Consider the following 24,443-nt stretch of genomic DNA (forward strand, 5'->3'; position numbering starts at 1 on the left):
ATCTCTTCTTGCTTGTAAGGCTTCTACAGAGAAGTCTGCTGTTAGTCTAATGGTATTTCCTTTATGGATCATTTATCCCATTTTTTCAGCTGCCTTCCTTTGAGATTTTTATTTTTTTTCATGTTGATCTTGGATAGTTTGATAATTATAGGCCTTGGTGATTATCATCTTGTGTAGTATCTTGTGGGAGCTTTTTTAATTTCTTATATCTGGATGTTGACGATTCTAGCAAGGTTAGTGAGATTTTCCTGAATTACTCCCTCAAATATGTTTTCCAGGTTGCTTTCTTTTTCTTCTTCTCTCTCAGGAATACCAAGCAGTTATATTTTGTTCACTTTATGTAATCCCATATTTCTCAAAGGCTTTATTCATTTTTCTAAATTCTTTTTTATTTTTGTCTGATTGGATTAATTTGAAAGACCAATATTCAAGCTCTGAAATTCTTTCTTCTGCTTAGTCTAGGTTATTGTTAAAGCTTCCAACTGTATTTTGAAATTTTTTCAGTGAATTTTTTTCGTTCCAGAAGTTCTAATTGTTTGGGATTTTTTGTTTGTTTTTTTGTTTTTGTTTTTGTTTTTGACACAGCTATCTCATCTTTTATATCCTGAATTGTTTTTCTAGTTTCTTTGTATTGGATTTCAACTTTCTCTTGGATCTCATTGAGTTTCCTTAAAATCTATATTTCGAATTATTTATCTGCCATTTCAGACTTTTCATTTTTGTTAGGACCTATTGCTACAGAGCAAATGAAATGCTTTGGAAGTGTCAATCCACTCTGAGTTTTTTTACTGCTTCAGTTCTTGCACTGATTCCTTCTCATATGAGGCAGCTGTCACTGTTTATTTTTTTGTTTGCTGTCATTTGGATAAGACTTTTACATTTTGTAATTCTTTTTAATCTTGTGGGTATGTTGTATGTTGTGTATGATCATTTGGCCTCCTTTCCAGGTGCTTTCAGAGGACCAAGGTGCTGTATGGGTCCTTCATTGTGGATAGCTTTTGTGTGGTGGCTTTCTCAGATGCTGCTTCTTGTAGCAATGTATTCAATGTATGAGCCAACGCTCTATCTACTGTTTGGCTGAGGGTGTGGAAGTCTCATCACATGCACTAGCACTCAGCCCTTCTGGCAGCAGGTGTTTTATTTGTTGGTGGAGTTCAAGCTCTAGTCCAGTAGGTGGCACTTACGAGTAAGAGCTGGCCCACCCACAGGTAGATTGTTGGAGCATGCTGAGGTCTTTGGGGAAGGAGCAGTGGGGGAAGTGCACCAGCTCCAGGAATGCCAACTGCTTCCCGTATCACACCATGTCACAGGGCTCACAAACTTCAGTTCATAAAGACTTTTTCCTTTGGTTCCCAGCTGCAATGTGGCTATGGGCTACTGATACACCATTTTGGCAGCTACCACTAAGATGGGCTTGGGGCAGAGCCTCTTCCTCCAGTCCAGAGCAGACAACTCTGTGGCTTGTCTGTCCTCCATTGCCAGGATGCTGCTGTTTTGTGTAGGGTCAGGGAGTTGGGCCCTGCCCTTTGTGCAAGCCCAAGCAGCACAGGCTCACTTTCAGCAAGTGTGGAGTCACTACAAAAAGTGTGATAAGTGCTTTCTCCAGGTGCACATATACCAGCCCCCAGCCAGAACTACTACTGCATCCTCAACAGTGCTAAAGGTGGCAAGGGGCGGATGACTCCCTTTCTACAACCTTTCCTAACCATCAGTTCTACCCCCTTCACCAATTGGTGCCACTTCCTTCATTTCCTTTGTCCCAAGGGAGACTTTAGTGGGCTGTGCTCCCCATTCCCTTCAAGGCAGCCCACCAAGGGTGAGATCTCCAGGGCTCCCACAGCTCCACAGGGACCCACCAGCCCCCTGTGTTTGCCAGAGACAGAGTGGGTTGTGGGGTATGTTTGTGGGGAATCTCGTGGTGTGGTGACTCAAGGGCAGAGATTCCCTGGGCAGGGCAGTGTCCCACCACAGGTGCACAACTAGCATGACTCCGTTCGGCCATGTCAGTTCAGGTCTGAGGGGAGTATAGGCATGCTTAACATGAGCTGGCCACTTGGTTCTCTGCCCCTGGAAAATTTCCCCAAGTCACCACTGACAGCATTGCCCTTGATCTAGAGGGCAGAGGGGCTCCCCAACAGTTTGACAGTCAGTGAATTGTTGCAGGGGTGAAGGGAGCAGAGAAACACTCCCACTACCCCTTGCCAAAGGGTTCTGAGTTCCTCAGGGGTCAATCTCTGCCAGACCCTTGCTGCTTTTTTTCCCCTGTATCTCAGCTTTTTCCGCTGGGCACTCTGACAGGTCCTGGATCTCTTCTGTCAGTTTTTCATTTGGAACTTGTCCATTCACAGGTAACGTTGATCTTTCTGAAAAGATCTGGAATCTGATGTCACTAGACAGGCATCTTGAAAACCAGAAGCTTGATGGTAACTGTTATAGAACAAAGTGAACATGCTCAATGCTACTGAACTGTATACGTAAAATAGGTTAAAACAGTAAATTTTATGTTATGTATATCTTACAAAACACACAAAAAATCAAATCCTGCTCTGCCTATACCCAGGAATAGTCTTCCATTGTCCCTGGGGTGTTGATATAATGATCAGTCTTAATGCTTTGAGAGAAGTCAATTCTGTTATCCCTTTCTAAAGCCGCTCTTTCAACAGTGGAGAGGTGAAAACAAGAATATTACTTAGAAATGCCTTCTGTTTGTGTAGCACTTTATGTTTGAAGGAAGGATTTTATGTGGGTAATTCACTTAATCCTCATAGCAGGCTTGTAAGGTCGGTAGTGTTGCTCCCTTTTAATTGATGGAAAAAAGTGAAGCCTGAGAGATTAAGTTGTCCACGATTACAGGGCTATTAAAGGTTGCAGAGGTTCAAATACTTATCTTCTGACTCTGTAGCCATTGATTTCCCAAAGTAGAGAAATAATTGTCAACTTACTATGAGCTTTACATTTAAAATGCCAAAAACTAGGTAATATTCTTGTTAAACTGAATAAAGAAAAGAAAAAGAAAAATAGCATCATTAACTTCCCAGTGACCAAGGAATAATGATTATGCTGAATTTATGCTCTAAATCCTATTAACATATTTGTGGCTTTTTATACTGCTCTATTTTCTTTTTTTTTTTTTTTTTTTTTTTTTTTGAGACGGAGTCTCGCTCTGTCGATACTGCTCTATTTTCAAACTTTGGTCACGTTTAAATTCTGCTTGGCTCTTTGTATTTTTAGACTTTAGCTTCTGAAAATATGCTCTAATTTAGGGTTGGGGGAGCTTTTCCCCAAAACTTACTGTTTTCAGTCATAGCTATTCAAATTTTCATCTAAATTTTCAAAATAAATATACGATTCCAATAAAAATAAGTAGCCAGGTTGTTCTCTCATTGTTATGCAAGAACTATTTCACTTTAGGTCTTAAATTTCATTTTTTATTGCTCTCTGTGGAGTGGATGGTTAATGTAAATGGAAGAAACCTGGCATCACACCATCACTGGTCTTAGTGACTTTATGAGTTCCCCCTAGAACAAATAGCTGGGTCAGTGCAACCTCCCAATTCTCAGCATGCAGCTAGCATTCATTTTCCTTTGAAGCTTGCCATGGATAAGTCAACTCAGAGCCTCAACTTCCCTGCTTCAGAATGCTGACCTAGTAGTTTTCTCTGTTGCTGGGAAGATGTGGTACTGTATGTGTCTCATGCGTCCGTATGAAGAGACCCCCAAACAGGCTTTGTGTGAGCAACAAGGCTGTTTATTTCACCTGGTTGCAGGCGGGCTGAGTCCGGAAAAGGAGTCAGCAAAGGGTGGTGGATTATCATTAGTTCTTATAGGTTTTGGGATAGGCGGTGGAGTTAGGAGCAATGTTTTGCAGGCAGGGTTTGGATCTCACAAAGTACATTCTCAAGGGTGGGGGAGATTATAAAGTACGTTGATCAGTTAGGCTGGGGCAGAAATAAATCACAATGGTGGAATGTCATCATTTAAGGCTATTTTCACTTTTGTGGATCTTTAGTTACTTCAGTCCATCTGGATGTATATGTGCAGGTCATTGGGGATATGATGGCTTAGCTTGGGCTCAGAGGCCTGATAGTATGGAAGAGGGGTGGCATTGATACCCCATCACTGTGAACAAGCCTCCCTTAATTTATTAACTGATAACATAAATAACACTTCCTAAGGCAATATGCAACAGATTTCTCACTGTGGTAGTATTCTGTGAAAGGAATTGAGATTTCCCACTCCTGGGTCCTTCCCTCTGTACAGAACCTGTAAAGTCTTCACTGACAGGTTACACATTGAACATTCAAAGAGATGGCCCCTCTGTTTCCTCTTTCAAGTTGTTTCAGCTACTGTGAGGTGAAAATACTGTACAGTCCAGCTTACCATTGCATTTACTGCACAAATTCTGAATTCAGGTCCCTCACCTCATATACGTGAAACTCTTTGGAAGCATTCACTGCACTTTAAAAAGTTTGCAGCATGTTGGGACTCTCTTCTCTTGTGTTTTGCCATAAAATTTATAAGCCAGGGTTCCTTGTGCTGAGTGCAATGGAAAAATGAAGTACTTTCATAAAACATGACTCACACCTATAATTTAGGCAACACTCAGGAAGCTTTACCCATGTATCTGGCTTATTGCTTCCATTCCCATAGCTTACATTTATTAAGCACCTACTCTGTGTCAGAAACTATGCTGAGTACTTCATGTGTACTATGTTATTTAATGCACATCATAGACCTATGTGGTGGCTACTAACTTATTCTCATTAAAAAAAAAAAAAAAAACCTGAAATGTAAAGAGATTAAGCGGGCACATAGTGAGTAAGTGGCTTATGTCAACTCTTTCTTTCCTGTGTCAATTGTACTGCTGTAACTCAAATAGATCATTGTATTACCTTTTACAATCCCAAGTTAAAGAATTTCCAGAATCAGGTTTGACATCTCCTATCAGTGCCTCACACACTTTAATATTCTATTCTCTCAGGAGGGGGAGGTTCCAATTTTCATATTATATTCATATGTTTTACATCTATCATTGTTTTCCTCTCAGCTTTCTCTTCTGCATGATTCAAACAAATAATAGCGGACAAATTCTTGTTAATATTCTTCCAAGACGGTGCTTTCTAATGTCTCAGTTACTTATGTTTCTTTCAACTGAGACTTTATTTGATTGCTCTATATTCTACTAAGGAGTGAATGATACAAAGCAGATACTCATTATTTGTGATTACAAACAGACAGCAAAAAAATCAATGGCAAACAAAAATGGAAAGTTGCTTCATGTTTTGAATGAGACAGACTTTTATTTTTAATGCTGATTAAAACATAAAGAAATGGTAATTAAAACATAGAGAAGAATATTATGAGGACAAGCCTGTTTTTAGAGAGGAGCTTGGTTTGTTTTTGTTCTGACATTTGTGTAATTTCAACAAAATATATTTCAACCCCTTAAGCATTAATTGAATGAGACAAGTATTTATTGAATATCTACTTTGTTCTCAGAATTTATGAAGATTATAGACTCTGTATTAAAAAATGGACCCTGCCCTGAAGAGCTAGAAATTTTGTGAATGAGAGAAAACAAACCTAAATATAATTATATCCAAGGCAGTTCATATTAAATGAACTTCTACCCTTTCTTCCAGTTCTTTAGCAATATCTGACAATCTGTTCAGTAAAACTTCTCTTTAATCTGTCTTCCTCTTCAGAGAAGTTTGATTTTGAATTTCAGAAATGCCTAATTTATGCTTTAAAGATTAGAATAAGTTTTTCCTCTACTTATTGCTTGATTATTGTGATCAATTCTCTAGTTTGAATTGCAATCCTGAGAGATGCTTGCCTCCTACCCACTTTAAGATGCATCTTTATGATCCTCTTATGCCACAGAGTCATCAGAAATTGGGCCTTCCCTCGTGATTCACACCACTGTCCCATTTGGAGTTACATACTTGGAACACAGCATTGAGGATGTGCAGGAGTTAATCTTCCAGCAGCTGGAAAACATTTTGCCAGGTTTGCCTCAGCCAATTGCTACCAAATGCCAAAAATGGAGACATTCACAGGTAATCAAATAATCCAGTGGTCTAAGCACAACAATTTTCTTAATAGGCTAACAGAACTGATGTTACTTCTTTATCTTTTGCATTCTCTAGTAAAAAAAATTAACTATGTGATCTTTGGAGCAAACATGTGTTTGCCCAACACATAAATATAACTTCTGCGGGTTTTATTGTCCTGCTGTTTCTCAACAAGAAATGCATACAATATTCACCAATGTTATCTTCAAATTCTATCTCAAGACTTACAACCCTTGATATTCTGAGGTCTTCTCTTCAGACAAGGCAGCTTATATCTCCAAATGCAGCTGTTTCTTTGGGCTTCTTCTATATCAGTACTGTGGATACTTAGAAACCACTATAACTTCCCAAAATTTTGCAATATGTCAAATTAACCTTGTAAGTGTATTTTGCTACCACAATTTTCATTTTTATTAAGTTTCCACTTTGGTTTTGACTGCTGCCAGCTGAGCTCTCTGTGGGAGAGAGATAAGTACCTGCATAGGACAGCTAGTTGAGCTGTTTTTCAGGGTTAGATTAAACCTGCTGATCACTCTACTAGTTCAAATTTAAAGCTCCTTATACTAAGTAAATGTTGACTTTTTCTGAAAATTTCTGCATATTTCAATGGAAGTGAGTATTCGTAGAAAAAGTCTTTTGATCCGTAAACTCAGTAGTGAAGTCATTTAGGGGACAATGAAGCAAAGGGCAGATACAGGAGAAAAAGCAGTGAGTTTTCCATTTTTTTCCTGGGATTTCTGAGCTTGTTGACGAACTGATTTACCATCCCTATTGGTTATCCAAGCTGTGAAGCCTTTAGAAAAAGTGGTGTTGTGAGAAATTGCAGTTGGTTTTGTATATTTTAAAGGGCTTTCCAAAATCAGAGGAAATAGTAAATTACTTCCTAAAATATTGCAGCAGGTCTATGTTTTACTCTTATCTTCTCAAGTTAAATTATACAGTGAACCTTTGGGGAAAATATTTACTTAAGCACGTCATGGTCACTTTAGAAGACTTTACTTTTTCCTTTTAAAAGCATTGAAAAATCTAAATAGCTATTCTCTTTAAGTGATATTGAACTCAATTTTAAGTTAGCTTGAATAAGAAAACAGGGAAATAATCTTGTTGATATATTTTGAAGCTAGGTATATTATACATCAAGTCGCTTTGTGATTTATAAATACTCCTTTAAAAGAAACATTCGTTTATGAGGCTTCCTCTCATGCCTTTCTCGTAATTTATTAATAAACTGAAAAAGTGGGTTTAAAAATCTACTTATTTCTTAATATTTCATGTGTTAATAAAAATAGATTTGTCCTAACCACAAAATGGCCTAATCAAAGTTGTGCAATATCACAAAATTTAATAAAAATCTTTGAACACAATGTACCTCCAAACCCTAGCAATGATTTTGTTACAATTTGGATGTTGAAATTATCTCACTATATTTACAACTCTGAAGTCATGAAGTCTACATTGGCTACAAAACCTGAAAAGGAGTAAGTTATCATGCAGACTTAGAAGTTTGCATGTTCCACTATTCATATACTTCTCATAGTACCTTGAGGATCATTTTACAGAACATAACATTCATTTATGATAGAAATGTGGGAGGGTAGGGGACATATTAGAAATCTCTATACCTTCCTCTCAGTTTTGCTATGAACCTAAAACTGTTCTGAAAAAGAAACAAGTGAAGTCAATTTAAAAATAGAAAAAAATCAAATTAAAAATGTATCTAGTGGTAAAGATAAACCCTAAATAGATTATTTTAAATATATATTTTTTAAAAGCAGTTTTATGAGTTTGTTAGTTTTAGAAAAACTATAGTGATGAGCACACGAAGCCTCACAGAGATGAAATAACTTCCTTAAATCCCCACAGGTAATAATGATGAAACCAGTCTACCTGCCTCTCAAGTCCTTCCATCCTCTTCACCCACCTTCTATTTCCTGTTGTTGTTGTAACAAATTCTCAAAAACTTGGTAGTGGGAAACAACACAAATTTATTATCTTACATTCCTGGAGGTAAGAGTCGAAAATGGGTCTCACTGGAATAAAATCCAGGTGTGGCCAGGGCTGCATTCCTTTCTAGAGGCCCTAGGAGAGAATCCATTTTCTTGCCTTTATCATCTTCTAGAAACTGCCCACATTCCTCAGCTTGAGACCCCTCCGATCTTCAAAGCCAGCAACAGCAGGTCAAATCCTTCTTCCACTCTGACCTTTTCTTCTACCTCACTCTTGTGATGACATTGGGCCCACCTGTGTGATCTAGAATACTTACGCCATCTCAGGTTCAGCTGACTCACACTTTTAATCCATCTGCAACCTAAAATCTTCCTTTCCATTGACATAACATATTTGTAGGTTCCAGGGATTAAGACATGGATGTTTGTGATAGGGGCATTACTTCTGCCTGCCACACCCTCCTTTCTCCCAAATCCCCTGATGGATCCCCTTAATGAGGCATTGTTTCCCTCTTCCTCATAAAACCTCTGGAGAGAGCATCAGCCCTGTAAGACTCAAGCCACCCTAAGGGAGCAGCTGCTATCTACAAGAGAAAAGAGGAGTATTTTGTGTGGGGACAGTTTCTGATTTCCTTGGTGTTGCTCTCCCAAGCCTAGTGCTATTCCTAATGTCGCATATCCATATTCACAATTGCAGCAGTGGGGTAAAAAATGTTTTCTCATGTATTCATTTGGTAACTCACTTATTCAATAAGCATTTAATGAATGCCTACAATATGCCTAGTACTCTGCTCAGGAAACCCTAGAGACTAATATTTGCTGACGGCCTTCTCCTAAGACTCTAAATTGAAGTTTGTCTTGGGTAAGATAATGGTGCATTCTTGTGGGTGCTGCTCTTAGGAAAGAGGCAGGTGAAGAAAGAAGGCATTTTTTGAAAGACTTAGGAGCTGTTTCTGTGCATCCCATTTTTAATTTGAATAAAGCACTTGAGTAGGTGGTTCAAACAAACAGAAAAGCAATGGCAGATTTTTTGTGGTTCTCAGTTCCTCCCTTTTGCAGCTATTTGCCTTCCATAATTTAAATGTTTAGCCAGTTAATATGACTTGATGCTTAGTCGGTTATGCATTGAATTAAGGTTTCTGTAACAAGTATGACATATTAACTCTTTCACTAGAAGCAGAATTACTGAAAATGTCTTTCCATGTACCTTGACAGGGGACATTTAATCAGTTTGATAACCCTGATACTCTGACCATTATTTTATGCTGTGCTTTCCTTCGTTTCAGTGTCTATCATGATGTCCTTCTCAAACTATAGTAATTTCTGCATTCAGGTTTAGCTCTAATTTTCCCCATCTTTCTTCAATTCCAGAAAATGTTAGTGGCCCTTTTCCTTACTTTATTTAGCACTGTCATGATTACTTTGTTTTTTAGTCTCCAAATGTACATTCAGATACCAAGGAAATCAGGAGAGGAACTTAGGGGGAGGAAATGAATGAATACATTGAAATGCAATATCTTTGGAAAAATAAATGGATGTGGATGTGGACTACCTTGTAAGCTTGTACAGTACAATTAGAAATCAGTTATCTTCTATTGTTATGTATCTTCATTTAATACTTTGCCCTGAGCTTGTTTTTTTCTTTTCTTTTCTTTTGTTTTTTTTGTTTTGTTTTGTTTTTTTCAGAGGTAGGATCTAACTCTGTCACTCAGGTTGGAGTGCAGTGCATGATCAGAGCTGACTACAGCAGCCTGCCTCAAACTTCTTAGCTCAAGTGATCCTCTCACCTCAGCCTCCTGAGTAACTGGAATTACAGGTGCACACTACTGTTCCCGGTTAATTTTTTTTAAATGTTTGTAGTCACGGGGTCTTGCTATGTTGCCCAGGCTGGTCTCAAACTCCAGGACTCAAGCAATCTGCCTGCCTTGGTCTCCCAAAAGTGCTGGGATTATAAGCATGAGCCACTGCACCTGGCCACAAACAGTATTTAAAATAACTCCAATCTTTACTGGTATCTCTTCTAGAACTTTAAAGAATTTCCAAAATTTATCATTCACAACTCTTTTGGAAAGCTCTCCTCATTCCTGGTATGACCCTCTTATGAAAACTCCTTTGAATCCTCTCTTTGCTCCCTTAATAACCTGCAGAAACTTTCGCTGACAATCAGCCATGTAGGCTTGTCATTTTTTCTTTCCTTTCTTCAACCTTCCATTCACATTCTTCACTTTTGACTCTATCCTTTTATTCCCCTCCCACCTCTTAAACAAGGAAGTTTTTGCCCTTTTCAATAAAAGTTTCCATTTGGTTCCTTCAGGCCTTTTCCAGCTGATTACCTTAGTTACCCATAGTACTGCTAGGTGTTAAAAGGAGTAAGAAAGAAAAGAGGAAATGGGCAATGGCTGAAGGCCAGAATTTTTCTTACAGATTTTGTTTGGTGGAGGAAGTGGGTGTGCACACAGAAGAGCTTGAGACCACCCGTACGCTTACATTATTCCCTCATGAGATTAATTTCTGGTGAGTAATAGTGTCTAATTTCAGCATTGAAAGGTCAGGTGGTAATTGATATTTTAATTTTTTCTTGCTTTTTCCGATGTATTTTCTTTTTCTTTTTCTTATTTTTTAACTTTTAAGCTCAGGGGTACACGTGCAGGTTTGTTGTATGGGTAAATTTGTATCATAGGGGTTTGTTGTACAGATTATTTTATCACCCAGGTATTAAGCCTAGTACCCATTATTTCTCCTAATCCTCTCCCTTCTCCCACCCTATACCCTCCACCCTCTGATAGGCCCTAGGGTGTGTTGCTTCTCTCTATGCGTCCATGTGTTCTCATCATTTAGCTCCCACTTACAAGTGAGAACATGCGGTATGTGGTTTTCTGTTCCCGCATTAGTTTGCTAAGGATAATGGCCCCTAGCTCCATCCATGTTTTCCTGCAAAGGACATGATCCCTTTCTTTTTTATAGCTGCATAGTGTTCCATGGTGTATATGTATCACCTTTTCTTTATCCAGTCTATTATTGATGGGAATTTAGGTTCATTCTATGTATTTGCTATTGTGAATAGCACTGCAATGAACATATGTGTACATGTATCCTTATAATAGAACAACTTATATTCCTTTGGGTATGCATCTAGAAATAGGATTACTGGGTTGAATGACATTTGTGATTTTAGGTCTTTAAGGAATTGCCACACTGTCTTCCACAATGGTTGAACTAATTTACAATCCCACCAACAATGTGTAAGCACTCCTTTTTCTCGTCAACCTCACCAGCATCTGTTATTTTTTAATAACAGCCACTCTGACTGGTATGAGATTTCATTGTGGTTTTGACTTGCATTTCTCTAATGATCAGTGATGTTCAACTTTTTTCCATGTGAATCTTGGCCATGTGTATGTCTGCTTTTGAAGTGTCTGCACATGTCCTTTGCCCACTTGTTAATGCGGTTGTTTTTTTCCTGTGAATTTGTTAAGTTCCTTATAGATGCTGGATATTAGACCTTTGTCAGATGCATAGTTTGCAAAAATTTTTTCTTATTCTATAGGCTGTCTGTTCACTCTGTTGATAGTTTCCTTTGCTACGCAGAAGCTCTTTCAGTAGATCTCATTTGTCAATTTTTGCTTTTGTTGCAATTGCTTTTAGCATCTTGGTCATGAAATCTTTGCCTCTTCCTGTGTCCAGAATGGTATTGCCTAGGTTGTCTTCCAGGGTTTTTATAGTGTTGGGTTTTTCACTTAAGTCTTTAATTCATTTTGAGTTAATTTTTGTATATGGTATAACGAAGGGGTCCAGTTTCAGTCTTCTGCATATGGCTAGCCAGTTCTCCCAGCATCATTTATTGAATAGGGAATCCTTTCCCCATTACTTGTTTTTGTCAGGGCTGTCAAAGATCAGATAGTTGTAGGTGTGTGGCCTTATTTCTAAGTTCTCTATTCTGTTCCATTGGTCTATGTGTCTGTTTTTGTGCCAGTATCATGCTGTTTTAGTGCCTCCAGCTTTGTTCTTTTTGCTTGGGATTGCCATGGCTATTCAGGCTCTTTTTTAGTTGTATATAAATTTTAAAATAGTTTTTTCTAGTTTTTTGAAGAATGTTGATGGTGGTTTAATAGCAATAGCATTGAATCTATAAATTGCTCTGGGTAGTATGGCCATTTTAACAATATTGATTCTTCCTATCCATGAGCATGAAATGCTTTTCCATTTGTTTGCGTCATCTCTGTGTTCTTGGAGCAGTGTTTTGTAGTTCTCCTTGAAGAGATCTTCTACCTCCCTGGTTAGCTGTGTTCCTAGGTATTTCATTCTTTATTTTATTTTTTATTTTTTGAGACGGAGTCTCGCTCTGTTGCCCAGGCTGGAGTACAGTGGCGCGATCTCGGCTCACTGCAAGCTCCGCCCCCCGGGTTCACGCCATTCTCCTGCCTCAGCCTCCCGTGTAGCTGGGACTACAGGCGCCCGCCACCGCACCCGGCTAAATTTTTTGTATCTTTAGTAGAGACGGGGTTTCACGGTGTTAGCCAGGATGGTCTCGATCTCCTGACCTCGTGATCCGCCCGTCTCAGCCTCCCAGAGGGCTGGGATTACAGGCGTGAGCCGGTATTTCATTCTTTTTATGGCACTTGTGAATGGGATTGATTTGGCCCTCGGCTTGACTATTGTTGGTATATAGGAATGTTAGTGATTTAGTGATTTTCGCATGTTGATTTTGTATCCTGAGACTTTGCTGAAGTTGTTTATTAGCTTAAGAAGCATTTGGGCTGAGACCATCTACAAACAGGGTAGTTCAACTTCCTCTTCCTGTCTGGATGCCCCTTATTTCTTTCTCTTGCCTGATTGGCCGGGTGGGCCAGGACTTCCAAAATTATGTTGAATAGGAGTGGTGAGAGAGAGCATCCTTGTCTTTTGCTGGTTTTCAAGGGGAATGCTCCTAGCTTTTGCCCATTCAGTATGATGTTGGCTGTGGATTTGTCATAGATGGCTCTTATTATTTTGAGATATGTTCCTTCAATACCTAGTTTATTGAGAGTTTTTCACATGAAGGGGCATTGAATTTTATCGAAAACCTTTTCTGTATCTATTGAGGTAATCATATAGTTTTTGTATTTAGTTCTGTTTACATGATGAATCATATTTATTGATTTGCATATGTTGAACTAACCTTGTGTCCCAGGGATAAAGCCTACTTGATCATGGTGGATAAGATTTTGATGTGCTGCTGAATTTGTTTGCCAGTGTTTTTTTGAAGATTTTTGCCTCAATGTTCAAGGATATGGGCCTGAAGTTTTCTTTTTTTGTTGTATCTGTGCTAGGTTTTGGTATCAGGATGATGTTGACCTCATAGAATGAGTTACAGAGGGGTCCCTTCTCCTCAAATTTTTGAAACAGTTTCAGCAGGAATGGTACCGGTTCTTTGTACATCTGCTACAATTCAACAGTGAATCTGTCTGGTCCTGGGATTTTTTTGGTTGATAGGCTATTTATTACTGACTCAACTTCAGAGCTTATTATTGGTCTGTTCAGGAAATCAGTTTCTTCATGGTTCAGTCTTGGGAGGGTGTATGTGTCCAGGAATATATTCATTTATTCTATATTTTCTAGTTTATGTTCACAGAAGTGTTCATAATATTCTCTGATGGTTGTTTGTATTTCTGTAGGGTCAGTAGTAATATCCTGCTTGTTTTTTCTTATTGTGTTTATTTGGATCTTCTCTCTTTTCTTCTTTATTAGTCTAACTAGCAGTCTATGTATTTTATTAATTTTTTTCCAGAAAACAGCTCCTGGATTCATCGATCTTTTGAGTGATTTTTTTGTATCTCAATCTCTTTCAGTTTAGCACTGATTTTGGTTATTTCTTGTCTCTGCTAGCTTTGGGATGTATTTGCTCTTGGTTCTGTAGTTATTTTAGTTGTGATGTTAATTGTTAGCTTGAGATCTTTCTAACTTTTTGATGTGGGCATTTGGTGCTATAAATTTCCCTCCTAACACTGCCTTAACTATGTTCCAGAGATTTGGATATGTTGTATCTTTGTTCTCATTAATTTCAAATAACTTCCTGATTTCTGTCTTTATTTTCATTATTTACCCAAACGTTATTCAGGAGCAGATTATTCCATTTTCACATAACTATATGGTTTTGAGTGAATGTCTTAGTCTTGATTTCTAATTTGATTGTGCTGTGGTCTGAGAGATTGTTATGATTTCAGTTCTTTTGCATTTGCTGAGGAGTTTTTTACTTCCTATTATGTGATCAATTTTAGAATGTGTGCCATGTGACAATGAGAAGAATGTATGGTCTGTTGTTTTTAGGTGGACAGTTCTGTAGATATCTGTCAGCTCCATTTGATCCAGTGCTGAGTTTAAGTACTGAGTATCTTTGTTAATTTTCTGTCTCTATCATCTGCCTAATGTTGTCAGTGTAGTGTTAAAGTCCCCCACTATTTTTGTGTCAGAGTCTAAGTCTATTTGAAAGTATCTAAGAACTTGCTTTATGCATCTGGGTGCCCTGTATTGGGTGCATACATATTTAGGATAGTTAGATCTTCTTGTTGAATTGAACCCTTTACCATTATGTAATACATTTCTTTTTTTATCTTTGTTGGTTTAAAGTCTGTTTTGTCTGAAACTAGGATTGCAACCCCTGCTTTCTTCTCTTTTCCGTTTCCTTGGTAGATCCCTTTATTTTGAGCCTATATGCATCATTGCATGTGAAATGGGTCTCTTGAAGACAGCATAATGGGTCTTGGTTTTTTATCCATCTTGCCACTCTTTGTCTTTCAGTTGGGACATTTAACCCATTTGTATTCAAGTTTTGTACTGATATGTGTATACTTGATCCTGTTATCATGATGTTAGCTTGTTGTTTTGCAGACTTGTTTATGTGGTTGCTTTATGGTGTCACTGGTCTATGTACTTCAGTGTGTTTTTGTAATGGCTAGTAACCATCCTTCCTTTCCATATTTAGTGCTTCCCACAGGAGCTCTTTTGTAAGACGGGTCTGGTGGTAACGAGTTCCCTCAGTATTTGCTTATCTGTAAAGATTCTTATTTCTTCTTCTTCTTCTTTAAGCTTATGAAGCTTAGTTTTGCCAGATATGAAATTCTGAGTTGGAATTTCTTTCCTTTAAGAATATTGAATACTGGCCACCAATCTTTTCTGGCTTGTAGAGTTTCTGCTGAGAGGTCCACTGTTAGTCTGATAGATTTCCCTTTGTAGATTACCTGACATTTCTCTCTTGCCACCTTTAACATTTTTTTTTTTTCATTTTGACCTTGGAGAATCTCAATTATGTATCTTGGGGATAATCTTCTTGTGAAATATCTTACTAGGGTTCTCTGAATTTCCTGAATTTGAATGTTGGTTTCTCTAGCTAGGATGGAGAGACTGTCATGGACAATGTCCTGAAGTACAGTTTCCAAGTTGGTTCTATTCTTTTCATCTCTTTCAGGGACACCAGTGATTCATAGATATGGTCTCTTTACATATTCCCATATTTCTTGGAGGTTTAGTTCACTCTTTTTCATTCTTTTTTCTCTATTCTTGTCTGACCATCCTATTTCAGAAAGCCAGTCTTCAAGCTCTGAGATTCTTTCCTCCATTTGGTCTATTCTGCTGCTAATACTAGTGATTGCATTATGAAATTCTTGTAATGTGTTTTTCAGCTCTTTCAGGTCAGTTACATTCTTTTCTATACCGGTTATTTTGTCTGTCAGATCTTGCCTTGTTTTATCATTATTTTTAGCTTCCTTGGATTGGGTTTCAACATACTCCTGTAGCTCAGTGTTCTTCATTCCTATCCATATTCTGAATTCTATTTCTGTCATTTTGGCCACCTCAGCCCAGTTCAGAACTCTTGCTAGAGAGGTAATGTGGTCATTTAGAGGAAAGAAGGCACTCTGGCTTTTTGAGTTTTCAGAGTTCTTGCATTGATTCCTTCTCATCTTTGTGAGCTTATGTACCTTAAATCTTTGAGGTTGCTGACCTTTGGATTTTTTGCCTCTTTTATCCTATTTGATGACCTTGAGAGTTTGATTGTGGCATAAGGTCGATTCAACCAACTGGCTTCATTTCTGAAAGACTGTAGGGGGCCAACACTTAGCTCCCAACTCCTGGACTGAATGCTGTAACTCTGCAGGACTCGTAGTGGGCCCCAACTTTGTTCTCTGGCTTCTCAAGGTTAGCAGCCCACTGTGATGGTGGGACCAAGATATGGCTGCTGCAGCAGAGTATTAGCAGATGCCAGGGTACATGCCTCTCTGTGGGTGTTCACCACATTGGTGGAGGCAATGCGGTTGGTGACTGTGTGCAGTCACACTGGAGATGGTGTTGGCTCAGGGGCAGGGTGCTGACTGGCACAGGTCTGGGTGCCTTCTCTTTGCACTGGAAGTGGGAGTGATCACTCAGGGAAGAGAAGGATCTGCTGTTCTCTGTGCAGTGTTAATACAAGGGTGGGGCACTAATGGAGGTGAGGCTGGCTGGTTTTGTGCCTACCAAGGCTGTCTGCAATGGTGGTTGGTCGGGGGAGGGTGGGCGGAGTGCACTCTCGCAGAAGAAAAGCAAAACCCACCCCATGCAGACATGCACCAGCAAAGCAATGTGGACAGTTGCCATGGGCCTTGGGGAAGCTGTAGTATGGGGAAGGAGTAGGCAGGCTGGTGCATGATTGTAGAGGCTGCCCTACTGGAGCTCTGCACTCATCAGGCACAGTCCACCAGTACAGAAGCTATGGTGTAGGGCCCCAGGATACCTGGGACTGCCCTGCAAGCAGGCATGGCCTGAGCTGGTTCTCAGGTCAACCTAGCCCCATCTAATGGGCAAGATAGTCTTTCAGAGATCAGGTCCAACAGTTCGTCTAGGGCTAAAGTCTCCTAGGAGCAAGTCAAGCCTAGGGGCATGGCCATCCCTGGCTGTACTTCACTACTGATCCTCCCGCACCAAACCATCTGGGCTCCACATCAACTGGCTTGCTGCCCCTACCTCTTCTCTAAGCAGCTCTCCCTGCCAACTTGATTTCCATGGTGATTGAGGAGTCTTCTCCTGCCAGAGTTCCACAGGCCTATGGTGAGAGCAGGTTGCTCCTCGCCTGTTCAACTCACCCACTCCCCTGGAGCCATTGTGGGCCAGTAATGAGTCTGCGTGTGCAGTAGCCCCATGCAGTGTTCCCAGCTTTCTCCTTCTTTAGTCCAGCTTCTGTGTCTTCCCTCAGTCCACTTTGGGTGCCTTCCTTCTGAAGATCTATTAGGAGCATGCCAGTTGTCTTGGTCCCTTGGTGGGAGCCATTCCACCTGGCTGCATCTAGTCAACCATCTTGCCTTCCCCCTGCATTTTCTGTTACCCTCATTGTCTCCCTTTAGGTGAGTTGGAACTGGAAGGTAGTGGCTGATATCATAAATATAACAAACTTACAAATCCAAAAGATTGTTGTCCTCTTCAAAGTAGTCAGCCACCTCGACAAACTGCACGCTTATTTCAATAAAACTGGGCATCTCTTTCATAGTCTGACACATATTCTTCAATATATCATCAGTTGCATCAGGTCTTTGAAGCTTGAGGTTCAATTTATTGTTTTAAAAACCACAATCATTTGTACTTAACTCATTTAAATACAGTCTTAACAATTAAAAAAATTTAGAGGTAACTAAAAAACATACAGCTGGCTTATATTTGTTTATCTGTTTTAATGTATAACCAGTAAGCTGATTTTAAAAGTAATTTTAAATCTGACAACCTTCAAAGACATTGGCCAGTTCATCATCATGGATATAAATACATCACCTTCTAAGATAAGTACTTTGAAAGACAACAATCAATTGTGTTTATCAGTTAAAGTACATTAGGTGTTTTGTTTCATAGTTCTTTTCTATAATAAAATCAAGCTCTTTTCATTATTCTGCCACAATTCCTATGATTTTTCTCCCATATTTGTGCTTTATAATTCCTGGATTTTTAATAATGTGAGGTAATTATGATCTTGGACTTTGGCATAACATAGACTCATTTCAAACCTTTGGGCAGGCTGAACTGTAACTCTATGTCTCAAGGTTCTCATCTGTAAATGGTAACAACTGAACAGACCCCTTAGACTTGTGGTTAAGGTGAAATGAGAGAATACAGTAGAAAACATTTACTACAGACATTAGTACAAAGCAAGTTATCAATTAATATTACCAGTAGTAGCAGTAAGAGGAGGAGGAGATGGGGTGACAGTGCTTCGATGGTCATTTTTTTGTTGGTAGCTTAGCTCTGTGTTCGTTGCTCTCTTTTCTTGATTACCTCTATTCATGCCCACATGTCCCACTTTTTCTCTTTTCTTTCTCACTTTTTTATCTTTTCAAAGTTTATCTCTTTTCTCTCTGTTTTATATAAGTAAATAGTCTAGATAGGAATTTTTCACTAGGTCCAATTCAATGCCAGGGACTATGACACTTAGTCATTACCATAAGGGACTGTTGAATAACATCAGAACAAGGTGTGATGGAAGTGGCAGATCCCTGTGGACACAAGGAACGCTTGCCAGTGGTTTCTTGTTGTTGCTATTTTTTAAGCTTAAAGATTTTCCAGCTTCCTGCCAATCATTCCTAAACTAAAACTTGCACATTTTCCAGTGTTTGATAATTTAACACAGTTGGGCCATGAGTCAACATTTCCCAACAAGAAATTATGGTCATGAGAGTATCTTGCTTATGTATCATAAGTTGTAGTGACCTTTGCATAACCAAAATGGGCCTTTTGGAATAGGTGGACTGTAGTATGACCCAGTTTATCAACATCAGGAAACCTAACAGGTGTCAGTCATAAGCATTGCATTGAGTAATTGCCCACCTCCTTGTCATCAGCACATAACTAACCACTTGTTTCAGTGGTTTATTATGAGGTAGTACATATATGTGAGATCATTAGCTGAGAAATTCTGATTATTGAATTAGCATGTATAGTCACAGTTTAATTGAAATTTATATAGGCAGATATTTCCCCTTTTCACAAAATTCCATATTACATAAACTATTAAGTGTTTTAACGTGTAAGAATTTAATGAAGTCATTTTTTTCTCATATACTCTTGGGACTTACTCTCCCATGTAGTCAGTATCACACTTATTCAGAATAACTAATTATTTTGACCAGCAAATACTTTATTAAAAACTTTAAAAAGGAGTCTGTGTCATTGGCACTGAGCAAGTACTAAATATATTCACTTGCACCCAGCATTAATGCTTAACATAGGATGGTGGATGTTATTACAGAGGCATAGATGCTCTACAAGAAATAGGCCCTATTTCAACACTTTCTCATAAAGAGTAAATCTACTTGGTCTATTTAAGTAAACATCAGTATTATGCTATAAAACTAACAAACAAAAAAAGTTTAGTAGTCATATCCACATTATAAATTAATACCATATACTCATCTGTTCATTAAACACACATTTGTTGAGCTTCTACTATGTGTCAAACATTGAACTGGGTTCTAAAGACTCAAAGACACCTCCCTTCCTGTAAAGAGTTTCCCATATAATCAATCAGCAAGGGTAACCAATAAGCACATAATCCTGATATAGTACAGTTTGCTATACAAAAACTATGTACAACATACTATGTGAGCACAGAGCAGACTTGGGGAGGAAGTGGTAAGAGGTAGCTTCCTAAAAGAAGATGTCACTTGAGCTAATTCCTTCAAGATGAGGGAAGACAGGTAAAGTCAGTGATGCTGGAGCAATGTTCCAAGAACACATGCACTCTTTCAGAAGCAAAAGAGGCAAAGAACACTTGAGGAATGACCAGTAGCTCAGTTAGGTGGAAATTGAACCTGATCTTTGCCATCGTGTGTTGTAGCATTAATGTATACCATGATAATTCACATCAGCATTTTATTAGACAGTCGCTCTTTCTCTCTCTTTCTCTCTTTTTCAAGAATGCAACTTATTAATTCCTTACTCACTGTAGCTCAATGGGCTCTGTATGTAACTCACTTTATACTCCAACCGCCTTGTGGAGTTTGTATCCCTTCCCCATCACATAGGTGAGAAAACTGAGGATTAGAGGGCTCAGGTATCTTATGTATGTTTCAGCTGCTAGGAAGTGGCAAAGCTGGCATTCAAATGCAGGCCTATTTAAAAGCTAGTGCTTTTAAACACCTCACTTAACTGCAGTAATTTTTTAAGTTCTGGCTTTCTCCCAATTGTGATACCTTCTTATACCATTCTTTTTTTGCTGCTGTCAGCTAGAGATAATCATAGTTAACATTTATACTCTGATTTTAGAAAACACTTGTATACTTGTTTTCATTTGATCCTCACAACTGTTCTGACAGATCAGGAAGTAAATATTATCTTTGCTTTAAATGAGGAAACCAATGTTCCTATTGAACATTTTTCTTAAAGAACTAGTGAACAACAAAATAGAATTTGGAAAACACCTTTATATTCAAAAGTTGATGTTTCCCAGCATATACAAAAATTAACTAAAAATGGATCATAAACCTAAACATAACACCTTAAATTCTAAAACTGCTAGATGAAAACATAGGAGAAAATCTTTATGACCTTGGATTTAGTAAACGTTTTTTTTTGGTTTGTTTGTTTGTTTGAGATGGAGTCTTGCTCTGTTGCCCAGGCTGGAGTGCAGTGGCACAATCTTGGCTCACTGCAACCTCCCCTTCACAGGGTCAAGCAATTCTCCTGCCTCAGCCTCCTGAGTAGCTGGGATTACAGGCACACACCACAGTGCCCGGCTAATTCTTTTGTATTTTTAGTAGAGACGGGTTTGGCCAGGCTGGTCTTGAACTCCTGACTTCAAATGATCCACCCGATTCGGCCTCCCAAAGTGCTGGGATTACAGGCATGAGCCACTGTGCCCGGCAACATTTCTTAGATAGAACACAAAAAAGCACAAACCATACAGAAAGAAACTGATTAATTGAACTTAATTAAAATCAAAAACAGTGTCTTTGAAAGACACTATTAGAAAAATGAAAAGACAGCCACAGACTTGGAGAAAATGTTGCAAAGGACTATCTGCAAAAGCATTTATCAGTAAAAGGCTAGTATTCAAAATATGCAAAGAACTCTCACAAGTCAATAATTTAAAAAACAAACAGCACAATCATCTAAAAATGGGCAAAAGACTTAAAAGAGTACTTCACTAAAGAAGAGATGTGAGTTTACTGTGGAGTTATAAGAATTCTACACTGAAAACCACAAAACATTGCTGAAAGACATTTTAAAAGACCTGAATAAATGAAAACACATCATATATTGAAAGATGTAGTATTTTTAAGATGGCAGTATCAACTAGAGTGATCTACAGACTCGTTTCAGTCTCTATCAAAATTGCAGTGGCCTTTGCAAAAATGAAAAAGCCAAAATGTATATGGAACCACAAGGACCCCCTGATAGCCAAAACAATCTTAAAAAATAGAACAAAGTTGGAGGACTCATACATTCTCATTTCAAATCTTACTGCAAAACTACAATAATCAAGACACTGTGGCACTGACATAAGGACAGGCATAGATCAATGGAATGTAATTGGAAGTTCAGAAATAAACCCATACCTATAGTCAATTGATTTGTGACAATATTCTCAAGAACATTCAATGGAGAAAGAATAATCTATTTCAATATATAGTGCAGGGACCACTGGATATCCACATACAAAAGAGTGAGTTGGACCCTTACATCACACTGCACACAAAAATTCACTCAAACTGGATCAAAAACCTAAATATGCAAGGTAAAATAATAAAACTTCTGGAAGAAAACATTTTGGTAAATCTTCATAACCTCTGATTTGGCAATGGTTTCTTAGCTATGACACCAGAAATATAAGCAACAAAAGAAAAGATAATTTGGACTTCAATACTTTTGTTCATCAAAGTATTATCAAAACAGTGAAAAGATAACCCAAAGAATGGGAGAAAATATTTATGAGTCACATATCTGATAATCTACTATCTAGAATGTATAAAGAACTCTTACAACAGCAAAAAAAAAAAAAAAAAAAAGAAAAGAAAAGAAAAAGAAAAGAAAAACCCAACCCAATTAAAAAATGAGCAAAGGACTTGAAAAGACATTTTGCCAAAGAAGAAATACAAATGGACAATAAGCACATGAAAAGGTGTGTGAAATCATTATTCATTTGGGAAATGCAAATCAAAATCACAATGAGATACTATTTCACTTCCATTGGGATGGCTGTAAGATACAGAATAACAAGTGTTAGAGAGGATGTGAAGAAATGGAACACTTGTACTTTGCTAGTGGGCATGTAAAATGGTGCAGCCACTGTGGAAAAAAGCTTGGTGGTTCCTCAATAAGTTAAGCATAGAATTACAATATGACCCAGCAATTCCACTCCTAGATGTATAATTAAAAGAAACGAAAGCATGTGTTCAAACAAAACTGCATACACAAATGTTCATAACAGCACACTTTAGCCAAAAGTGGAAACAACCTGAATGTCTATCAACTAATGAGTGGATAAACTATATGTTATATCCGTACAGGGGAATATCATTCAGCCATAAAAAGGGATGAAGTACTGACACATGCTGTAACATGGATGAACCTTGAAAACATGTTATATGATAGAAGCCAGTCATAAAGATAACCTCTTGAATAATTCCATTCATATGAAACATTCAGTATAGGCAAATCCATAGAGACAGAAAGCAGATTAGTGTTTACCGGTCACTAATTGCACATTTTATGTGTATTTCACAAAACATACAAAAAGAAGAGATGTGAATGGCAGTTGAGCACACAGAAAGATAATAACCATCAATGGTCATTAGGGAAGTGCAAATTACAACCACAATGAAATACCATGACACACCTACAAAAAAACATGCTATGTGAAGGAAACCAGTCACGGCTTGGATCAGAAACTCTGAAGATGACAAATGCTGGCAAGGATGTGAAACAACTGGAACTCTCACGTATCACTGGTAGGAATGCAAAATGGCACAGCCACTTTGAGGAATACTTTGGCAGTTTCTTACAAAGTTAAACACGCACTTACCATGCGACCCAGCAACACCACCCTTAGAGATTTACCCAAGAACAATGAAGGCATGCATCCTCATGAAAACCTATATCCAAATAATATGAGCAGCTTTCTTAATCATTGCTGAATAGTGGAAATAACCTAAATATTCATCACCTGCTAAGTGGGTAAATATTATACATCCATAAATGAAAAACTACTCAGTAATAAAAAGGAGCAAACTAGAAATATTTATAATAACGTAAATGAATCTCAGAAGCGTCATCTCAGTGAAAGAAGTCAGACTCAAAGTCTGTGTGTATGACTTTCTGGAAAAGGTAAAACTGTAGAGACAAAAAACAGATTAGTGTTAGCAGGGACTGTGATTGAGAGGAAGGGATTCACTGCAGTGTGGCATAAGGGAAATTTAGGGGGTGGTGGAAATGTTCTCTGTTATTTGTAGTGGCTGTTACACAACTGTATATGTTGTCAAAATATATAGAACAATACACACAAAAAATAAATTTTACTGTATATAGGTTCAATTAAGCTGACTTTTAAAACCACCTGTTTTTTATTCTCCATTATTGTCTTTCTGAGGAACACAGTATTAAATTTTTTAATACTTTTAATTTAATTTTCACAGTATTAAAAGTAGAAGGAAGTTCGTTTCTAGACCTGAAGATCAAAATGCTGCATTCTTTCTTGCCATAATCCTATGGCCCAGATATAAAGTCATTGGGTCCATTCAACATGAATGAGAACCAGAAAGAAATGTCAATGTCATGCTTCTGGGTCATCAAGAAGAATAAATAGGGAATGGGAGAAGAAATGCAGAAAAATTGAGTCTGCAGGAAATCAACCAGCTGTCAACCTACAGAGGGGAAAGAGGTAGTAGTGAGGCCCGGTTCAGGAGGAAAAGTGATTTTCAGTTTATCTCTGGACTCACCATGGAGAGCATTTTCAGTCCTTTGCATCCTAGAATCCCAAGCAATTGGATCCTTTGAGAAAGTGTGACAGAGCATTTATATTTAGATGAAAACAAAAGAATTCCAAATCTGTTAAATCAATTTACAGAAAGGAGCTGGTTTTTGTACCCTCACACTTTTCATAGTGCTCAGCAACTACTGGGAACAAAACAAATATTTGAAGAATTAATGAATGAATACACTAAAACTTGCTGAAGGGCAGAACAATTTTCTATTAAATTAAAAACTCTAAAGGCAAATGTAATATGACTATTGTTCTGTCCATTATTACTTCAATAGTACTAGAGAAAACCGTATTTCATTCTTTATTGTGTGCTTGTTCTGAACAAGTCCTCGTCAAAAGAGTTTGCTCCAGTATTTTCAGGGTTTTAAAAGATAGAATAGATCTAAACAGAGTCAATGTAGACCTCAACAATTGAATATACAATTTCAGCAAAGTATGTCCTTTGCAGTTTGAG

The 24,443-nt window shown here is 38.1% G+C and overlaps 1 protein-coding gene across 1 annotated transcript in view; it reads left to right on the top strand.

Moving 5' to 3' along the window:
• Window positions 1-24,443, top strand: part of LOC116268633 (renalase-like) — an 85,633-nt gene that overhangs the window by 49,424 nt on the left and 11,766 nt on the right. The window contains exon 3 of the mRNA XM_031651923.1: window positions 5,883-6,058. Within this exon, the coding sequence (XP_031507783.1) occupies window positions 5,883-6,058 (176 nt within the window). The remainder of the gene's footprint in view (window positions 1-5,882; window positions 6,059-24,443) is intronic.

Source organism: Papio anubis, chromosome 11 (assembly GCF_008728515.1).
Source record: "Papio anubis isolate 15944 chromosome 11, Panubis1.0, whole genome shotgun sequence".
In the NCBI taxonomy this organism is placed as follows: domain Eukaryota; kingdom Metazoa; phylum Chordata; class Mammalia; order Primates; family Cercopithecidae; genus Papio; species Papio anubis.